Source organism: Sminthopsis crassicaudata, chromosome 1 (assembly GCF_048593235.1).
Source record: "Sminthopsis crassicaudata isolate SCR6 chromosome 1, ASM4859323v1, whole genome shotgun sequence".
NCBI classification, from domain to species: domain Eukaryota; kingdom Metazoa; phylum Chordata; class Mammalia; order Dasyuromorphia; family Dasyuridae; genus Sminthopsis; species Sminthopsis crassicaudata.
This window is the reverse complement of record NC_133617.1, coordinates 20,245,496-20,255,313: the sequence shown is the minus strand read 5'-3', so window position 1 is coordinate 20,255,313 and position 9,818 is coordinate 20,245,496. Positions and strand designations below refer to the sequence as shown.

The following is a 9,818-nucleotide window of genomic DNA, read 5'->3' as shown; positions in this document are numbered from 1 at the left end:
CAGACATAAATAGTCAGCAGTTCCAGGGCATATTTGGGAGGGATATGCCTTCCTGGGTATTTCTTTTTAATGTACTATTAAAAGAGATAAAAACATTTTTTTTAGGTGGAGGAGTTTTAGAGTTACAGATTGGGAATATTGCTGAGTAAACTGGTCTTTTCTATTCTGCTTTTTCCATGTTTTTTTTTTAATCTCTTGAATTTCCTAAATATCCATGTTCTTTTTTAAAATTAATTTTATAATTATAATTTTTTTGACAATACATATGCATGGACAATTTTTTTTACAACATTATCCCTTGTACTCACTTCTTTTCCGAATTTTCCCCTCCCTCCCTTTATCCCCTCCCCTAGATAACAGGCAATCCCATACATGTTAAATGTGTTACTGTATATTCTAGATACAATATATGTGTGTAAAACCAAATTTCTTGTTACACGATAAGAATTGGAATATGCATGTTCTTAAGCACGTTTTAGAGACTTAGCTAGTCCACAGGATTTCAAGGGTCCCAAGAATTTCACTTTCAACCTCTTCCAAGACCTTTGGGTATTGAGAAAAAAAATTTCTGAATCTCATTTTCACCATTGCCTGATTTTAGCTATTCTTTAATTTACCTTATACTGAAAAGAAGGTGGGAAGAGAACAAGCATTTAGTAGGCACTTACTATGTGCCAGACAATATGTTTTTCTACTTTTAAATTTTTATTGTTTATAAAGTTTTTTATTTTCAACATTCACCCTTGCAAAATCTTGTGTTCCATTCTTTTGTCCCTCACTTATCCTCCTCCCTTCCCCTAGATGGTAAGCAATCCAATATTTGTTAAATATGTGCAATTCTTCTATACATATTTCCACCATTATCATTCTGCACAAGAAAAATCAGATCAAAAAGGAGGAAAAATGAGAAAATGAGAAAGAAAACAAGTAAACAACAACAAAATACTATGTTGTGATTCATAGTCCTCTCTCTGGGTGCAGATGGCTCTCTACATCGCAAGACCATCGGAGTCAGACAGTATGTTAAGCATTTTACAAATATCTCATTTGATAATAACATTGCTTTGAGGTCAAAGGAAAGAAACAATGGTTTTAGTGCAAAAAGATTCATTAGGTAAAAGTATCATATGGTAAGGGATTCGCATTTCTCTTTGGTCATCAAAGAGAGGCAGAATTTAGACCGGAAGAGCTGAGAAGATCAAAGACAGTCCTGTAGACATGGCCCAAGGGAAACAATTCACACCTTTTCTGGGATTTAGTGGGTACTGTGAAGACAACCTCTTCTAAGCAATAAATGTATTTTAGTTACAACTTGATTCTAATTTCCTTTTCTCCTTCATTGATGAGCCCCTTCTGTGTGTTTGGGGGTCCAGCCAAACTGTCTTGGGATTTCTTACGCATTGCTCTAACTCCCATCTGCCTTTGTACAGAATATTTCCCATGTCTGTAATGCTCTCTCATCTCACTCATATTTGTTAGAATTCCTACTTTTCTTCATAAGCTCAGCATAGAAACCCACCTTCTACATGAAGCCTTTCCATTTCTCCCTGCTCCTTTTATTTAATTCAAGGACATCACCATCCTTTTAGTTACCGAAGTTTGCAACTTCAGCATTATCCTCAACTGTTCACTCTCTACCTAATCACATCTCGTGGTTTCTATCCATAACATTTCTTATCTAGATCCCATCCTTTCTACCCTAAACCAGGACCTCATCATCTCACATTTTGATTACTAAGAAAGCCTTTTAACTTGTCTCCCTGATTCAAACCTCTTCCATTGTAATCCATCCTACACTCAGCTGCCAAGGTGATTCTCCCTCATAAAACAGTACTGGCCATGTTATTCTCTTAATAAACTTCAGAAACTCCTTATTGCTTCTAGGATGAAATACAAACTCCTTTATGTGGCGTTTATATAACTATCTCTTTATAACTTGATTCTCACGTCCAGACAGTCTGACACTTTTTGCTGCCTTCAACACAATGCTCTATTTCTTGTCTCCCCACTGACTGTCCCCCATGTCTTTTATACTTACTCTTCACCTCTGTCTTTTGGGATCGCTGGCTTTCAGTTGCAATGCTACCTTTGGCAGAGAATTTTCCCTCTCTCCCCTGAGCCTTCTCTTCTAAAGCTCTGTATGTATCTTGTATAGACCTGTCTTTCTATGTGTATGTCATCTCCTTAAAATTGGCCTCTCAGAGGCCTGAAGAGACTTACATGAACTGATGCTGAGTGAAATGAGTTGGACCAGGAGATCATTCATATACTTCAACAATAATACTATATAATGATCAATTCTGATGGACGTGGCCATTTTTAACAATGAAATGAACTAAATCAGTTCCAATAGAGCAGTAATGAACTGAACCAGCTACACCTAGCGAAAGAACTCTGGGAGATGACAATGAATCACTACATAGAATTCCCAATCCCTCTATTTTTGTCCGCCTGCATTTTGGATTTCCTTCACAGGCTAATTGTACACTATTTCAAAGTCCTATACTTTTTGTATAGCAAAACAACTATTTGGACATGTATACATATATTGTATTTAATTTATACTTTAACATATATAACATATATTGGTCAACCTGCCATCTTGGGGGGGGGAAGGAGGGGAAAAATTAGAACAAAAGGTTTGGCAATTGTCAATGCTGTAAAATTACCCATGCATATATCTGGTAAATAAAAATGATTAACAAATTGGCCTTTCAGATGAACAAACCTTTTACACAGATGTGATCCTCACCACAGAATATTACCAGGTGCTAGAATTATCCCCATTTTACTGATGAGGAATTAAATGATTTATCCAGGCACACAAGCTAGGAAATGTTGGAGGTAACATTTGAACTCAAAATTGCTTGACGTCAGGTCTAGTACTTTATCTATTATGCCTCCAGCTGCCTTGTGGAAGTCAGGGACTCTTTCACTTTGTATCTTCAGTGTGAACACAATTCTTGGTATGTGTCAGGCACTCAATGCATGGTTATTGATTTTTTAATATAAGTCTTATATCAGGGATTCGTCTTGAATTTTTGTGTCTTGGACCCCTTTGGGAGCACAAGAAAGCCCATGGAATTTTTCAATGCATAAAACAAAATACATGGAATTATAAAGGAAACTCGTTGTATTGAAATACAAATATAAAATTATTTTTCCTATCTAAGCTCACAAACTATCAAGAATTTGTCCACAGACTTCTAGATGAAAAAACTCCTGCCTTTTGTTAATTTTGTTTCAACTTAGCAAACATATCTTGTAATTTAGGGCATATACTTGAATATGTATGTATTATCTATTATTACAGGATGCCAGCTTCTTGAGGTCACAATTTCATTTTTTAAATCATTGTCTGTCCAGCACCCAGGACAGCACCTACCAAGTTTTTGTTGATTGATTTAGCAAAAAGACCTAATAGTCTTGATACCTGTGTGGACATCCTATAAGACCATAAGATGTGTGGTTGGAAGGTACCTTTGAGATGATCTAGTCCCACCCTATCATTTTAGAAATGAGGAACCAGCTATGTGGAGAAATATTCTATAAATAGTAGAGCCAGGATTTAAACACAAAGGAAAATATATAATGCTCTTGCTAGAGGACTGTTAATGTTGTAAGACTTCCAAAGGCATTTTGCAATCACAGTCCTCTTTATCACAAACACATTATCTGGTCCTTTGGTCACACTCATCTTTCTAGGTTCTCTCTCCCCTGACTACTTGGGGTCATGGTGAAGCCTCTGGATGGCTTGACCATCTTACCTCTCGGTACCAGTACTTCACTAGCCGAAGAAAGCTCTTCAGCTTGGTTGGACGATGTTTCACAAAATTTCTTTGCAGTTCACTGAAGGATGGAGCAAACTCTCCAGGACGTCTTCTGTTCCTTATTAGTGTTTCATAGACCAGAGGGTGTGGTTTTTGCCATACAGTAAGTCCTTGATCCACATTTGGGCAATTTTCTTGCCTCAAAGTCTGATAGGATAAGAGTAGATTTTCTTTCCCTGACAAATGGTAGAGATATAGTCAAGATATAACAATCATCTTAAAGCAAAATCTGACCATATCACTGCACTGCTCAAGAATGCTTGGTGGCTCCCTATTGCCTCTAGGATAAAATGCCTCAATTGATATTGATTGCCTCTCACAACCTGGCTCCAACCTGTCTTTTAAGCCTTGTTAGTCTTATTTTTATTCATTTATTATCTCATTACTTATTTTTAAAGTAATTTTTATTGATATTTTCTGTCCCCTCCACCCCCCCCCCCCCGAGGCTGGGGTTAAGTGACTTGCCCAGGGTCACACAGCTAGGAAGTGTTAAGTGTCTGAGACCAGATTTGAACTCGGGTCCTTCTGAATTCAAGGCTGGTGCTCTATCCACTGTGCCACAGAGCTGCCCCTGTTTTCTGTTTCTCATATCACCATGGTGTCCCCCCATGGGTTCCCCTTCCCTGAGAATCTTCCCATATGACAAATTTTGTTGTTTGTTTTTTAAGAGAGAAAAAAAAAATCAGCATAATTGATTGATACATTTAGAAAGTCTAAAAATGTGTGAAATGGGTGATGTGTAACACCTGGGTCTCTCACTTCCATCAAAGTGTCTTTTTACTCACATTATTCCCTATAATACAAGATAAGCTCTTATTCTTGTTCCTCACACTCAACACTCCATCTCCTATTTCTACTTTTGCACCAAGCTGTTCCCCTATATCTTCTCACCTCTACCTGTTAGATTTCTTTTTAAAAACTCAACTCATTTGCTAGCTTCTATGACAAGCTTTTCCTGATCCCCCTAAATGATCAGTCAAAAGACATTTGTTGAGCACCTATCAGGTGGCAGGTGCTTGTGACGAGCACAAGTTGTTACTACTCTTTTCCTCTTCCTCAGTTGTTCATGTATGCTTATCTATTTAGATATTGCATCCTTCAAAGGAAAGTGTAAGTTCATTGAGGGTATTTTAATTTCATTTTGTCTTTGTAGTTATCCTTAGCACCAAGACTAATTACATAATACTTGTTTATTGGATTAGCTTGGTTCTTGGAACTCACAAACAATTAATTCATCATGGTTCAGCCCACCAGATATATCTTAGGCTCCTTCTCCTTGAAAAAAAATACGAACCCTTAGCAGTGTCAGGGAAAGAAGACAAAAAAGACCGAGAAAGAGAAATTATGGATCAACTTTTAAAATAAGTTTCAATGGATAACTCTCTGTTTACCTTTGTTAACCAAATCATCTTCCATATGCTTCCCCATATGCTTCCTCTAACAAAGGAGTTCCTTAAACTTTTTTTTTTTTTTTGCATGTCATGGATCTCATTGGCAGTCTTGGGAAGCATATGGATCCCTTCTCAAAATACAGTTTTTAAATGAATAGAATAAAATATATAGGATTACTGTGTCAAGCCCTCAATTCAATAAATCCCACTAGTTTCCTATTACCTCCAAAAAAATTAAAATCCTTTCAGAACCTGGGCCCTTACTATCTTTCTAGTCTTGCACCTTAGTTCTCCAATGATACCAGCCTCCTAGTTATTCCTCACACAGGACACTCCGTCTCCCAACTCTGGTCATTTTCACTATATGTCCCCTTGCCTGAAATCTTTTCTCTTCTTGTTGCCTTTTCTTGACTTCCCCGATTTCCTCTAAATATGAACTGAAATGGGACAGCTAGATGGCACAATGGATAGAGCACCGGCCCTGAATTCAGAAAAACCCGAGTTTAAATCTGGCCCCAGACATTTAATACTTCCTCCCTGTGTGACTGTGGGCATGTCACTGAACCCCAATTGCTTCAGCAAAAAATTATGAGCTGAAATCTTATCTTTTGAAAGAAGCCATTCCCAGTCCTCTTTAAAGCTAATCCCTTCCTTCTGATATTAGTGAAAAGGTGTCCCATCTATATCTTATCTGTACATATTTGTTTGTCTATTGTCTTCCCAATAGATTGTGAGCTCCTTGAGAGAGGGGACTGGGCTTTGTATTTTTCTGTATCCACAGGACACATTCTTAAAACTCTTTGTTGACTTGACATATCTAACATTAAAATAAACACACACATATATACACACATATACATACACACATATATACACACATATACATACACACATATATACACACATATACATACACACATATATACACACATATACATACACACATATATACACACATATACATACACACATATATACACACATATACATACACACATATGTAACATATATATATATATATATATATATATATATATATATATATATATATATATATATATATATATATATATATATATAATTATTTTGGTGGAATCCTGTCCAATCCTCCCCATATGCCCATATGCTGCGAAAACTAATCAACCCCTTTGTGGACCTCAGATCAAGAATCCCTGTCCTAGAAAGCCTGCCCTCTCATGAAGGCATTAGTCTGTTCTTACCTAGAGCATTGAAGACTGGTAGTACATCCACATGGATCAGTTTTGTCCTCTTCTTTGATTGGACATTGAAGTTCAGGGATCGTGGGGGCAGAAATAAGGGCTCTCGTATTTGGTCAGCGATGATGTCATAGGCTATACTTTCTTGGCACTTTTGGAGCTTCTTCCTCATGAATTCAATGATTTCATTCCGGAGGTTGTACTGATCTTCATAGCTGGAGAAGCAACTCAGGAAAAGGAGCACATCCACATCCGAAACGTTTTTTATGCTTGTTCCCTTGGAAAAGGAGCCTCCCTGCCAAAGACAGACCAGGTTCATTATCAATCAGGATGGGATTGCTATAGAGTTACCTTTGTTCCCAAATGGAAACTCTTTGAGCAGCATCCTATATTCAGAGCTCGAAGGGATGTTGCAAGTCATTGAGTCCGGCACTATCATTTTCAAATGAAGAAACTGACCAAGTCACACATACTAAATGGTAGAGTCAGGATTCAAGGGCTTCTTTTTTATATCATAGACTCAGAAAAGCCCTTAGTCTCCATTGTGGAAAATATCTTTTGGACCACCTCTGTTCTCATGGTTTCAAAGGGGAAGAGAGAAAAGAATAAGCATTTATTAAATGTCTATTGTGTACCAGGCACTGTGCTGATAATTTTACAAACATTATTTTATTTATTCTTTACAACAATCTCTGGAGGTAGATACTATCAGTCTCCATTTTACAGTTTAGGAAACTGAGGCAGACAGAGATTAAGCAATTTGCCCAGAACCACACATTTAATAAATGTTTGACATTGCATTTGAACTCAGGTCTTCCTGACTGCAGGCCCAGTGCCCTATCCTACTATATTACCTAGTCTATAGATAAAAAACTAAAGATAGATCCTAAAGTCTGCCTTCCTTTTGAGCTCCTGTAATTAGGTAAAGTCAGAAATTCCCAAGCTTTCCGATTTGGGAGGTTTTGACTTTTGGCACTTGAGGAGGGAGGAACATAGAAGTGAGAAGGGACTGGAAGTTTATCTAAGAAATTGATGTTTAGGTCTTTCTTCACCAAAGACACTCAAAGTGAATTCTGATAAAGACAAAAGACTATATATTGTAAATGCAAAGGAAACTCACTTAGATTTTTGAAAGCCATGAGCAAGAGATGAAAGCAAAGAAAGGCAACAGAAAAGAAGTACAAAATATAGAACAGACCTAAGAGAACTATGTGGAAGAGAATCCAATGGGAGCTGAGAACAGAGAATAGGAGAGGAAGAGGAAAGATTTTTATCAAAAAGACAGAGGAGTGAGCACCTGAGAAGAGAATGGTAAACCTTAGTTTGTTTCAGGTAGTCTGCTCAAATGTTCAGAGGGTGTTCTTTTCTCAAAGAGGAAACTGGCTTGTTGGGTGGGGCAAGAGACTGGCTCAATGGGTCTGTCCTTCATTTATCAAGCCTCTTGATTCAGAAGAGTCAGGAAGTAGACCCAGAGTAGTTCTTGGAGAGGGTTCACTTTTTTACCTAGAGCTAGCAGCAGGGGATAGAGAGAGGGAATAGGGACAGAGTTGGCCATGGTGGATATTGTCCTATTGGAGAAAGGATTCGGAGTAAGGTGATCCCAGGTCTCTCTCCTCCCATTCAAGGTGAACCTTGGACACTTTTCTTTTTTCCTGTTTGACAGCCTGGCCAGACGATATCCTTTCAATCATACTATATCACCTGTCCTATTCCTTAGTGGGATTGGGTTCCCCTATTCTGAAGAATTGAACTTGTTCTTACCTTCACCACCTTTATCACCTTGACCTGTTTGCCTCTTATAATACAGTCCTGGAAGCATTGATGTTGAAAGAAGGCAGCAATCCTCTTAAAGACATCTTTGACCTCATCCTTCCACTCTTTATCTGGCTGGAGCATTTGATCCACAAAGGCATCTAGCTTCTCAGCAGGAGTATTATACAAGTCTTCCATCTCTGCCATGTTGGGTGAGAAACTCCAGCAAAACACTCTCAGAGACGTCTCCCTGCAAGCTCTCTTTTTAAAGGTGGCTCCAGACTTGCCTGACTCCACCCCCTTTTCATCAGATTAACAATCAGAAGGAAACGTTTCAGTTTCTTTCTCAGTTTTGAGTCTGCTGAGAAAATGAAACTGTTCTGCTTTTCTCAAGGTAGCCCTGTTTCAAAATATCAGACTTTCTCCTCCCAGAATGCAGTCTGTGTGGAAGGACTTAACTCCTTTGCCTCACCTGGACCAGAATGGCCATGGGCTTTGGGACTTGACCATGGCAAAGTCTCTTAATACTTGAATGAATAACTGAAGTGAATGAAAAAACTTTATTTTTCCTATATAATGACTTAGGATAAGAAAAGAAAAAAAATCACGACTTCCCTTGCCCTCTGGGATCTCATATAACAGAGTTTAGCCACAGGGTGAGACCCAGGAATTTATTTTGCATTGGTAGATCATTTAGTGCTCAGGATCTGCAGAGCACAGTGCAGGGCAGATGGTAAAGCCCAGAGGATCTCAGGACAAAATGGCAGCATATTTGGTAAGTTTGGGTGGTCTTCCAAATTTACCAGAAGGAATGGATTTAGTGGTTTCCAAGTCACCTAGGCAGGTTAAAAAACCTTGCTGGGTCTATCCCACCCCCATGTAGAAATAGGAAGGAGAACTGAGGGTGATAAAGAAGTGGGAATTCTGATTTCTCTTTTTGAGGGTGGGCATGGAATGTTTAGTATCTATCTATAACTGAAGGAGAATCATTGGCAGGAAGGTTGGAGGGAAGGACCCCCTTTGCTAGCAGACTTGTTAAGGGGCAGGTCAGTTCTCCAAGATCCTCCGCAGCTGTGGATCATAGCATCTGAAGGAGTAGCAGGGACGCCTTTACTGACACAGGTGTTGCTTGTGGACTGGGAATGAGATGAATTGGAGGCAGAGGGAAGAGGAGAGAGGTCAGAGAATGCAATGGCCTCTCAGTCTCCTTGTGTCATCCTCTCAGAAGAGGAGATCCATCCTGGTTTGGATCTCCAAGCAGCCACTGTCAGGTGGCTCCTGTGTATTCCAACAGAATCCATGGGATCCTGATGGTCTAGGTTCAGACAAGTGGGGGTGGTAGAGGTAGAGAAGGGAATCCTCACTCATGGATGTACTTATTTAGTTTTTAAAATTTTTTTTTAGTTTTTCCAGGTTCTTTATTTTTTCTTGTTATACATGTATATTAGCCTTTAAAAAAATTAATAATTTTATTTACCAGATATATGCATGGGTAATTTTACAACATTGACAATTGCCAAACCCCTTGCTCCAATTTTTTCCCCTCCCTCTTCCCCCTCCCCCAGATGGCAGGTCAACCAATACATGTCAAATATGCTAGAGTATAAATTAAATACAATATATACATA

At 38.5% G+C, this 9,818-nt stretch overlaps 1 protein-coding gene across 1 annotated transcript in view; it reads right to left on the bottom strand.

Moving 5' to 3' along the window:
• The window catches only part of LOC141558575 (2'-5'-oligoadenylate synthase-like protein 2), a 14,900-nt gene extending 6,426 nt beyond the window's left edge, over window positions 1-8,474 (bottom strand). The window contains exons 1-4 of the mRNA XM_074295984.1: window positions 8,200-8,474; window positions 6,442-6,733; window positions 3,768-4,006; window positions 1-74 (exon numbers count right to left, since the gene is read on the bottom strand). The exon at window positions 1-74 is cut by the window's left edge and continues 189 nt beyond it. Coding sequence (XP_074152085.1) covers window positions 1-74; window positions 3,768-4,006; window positions 6,442-6,733; window positions 8,200-8,397 — 803 coding nt within the window. The 5' untranslated portion in view covers window positions 8,398-8,474. The remainder of the gene's footprint in view (window positions 75-3,767; window positions 4,007-6,441; window positions 6,734-8,199) is intronic.
• Window positions 8,475-9,818: the final 1,344 nt, after the last annotated feature.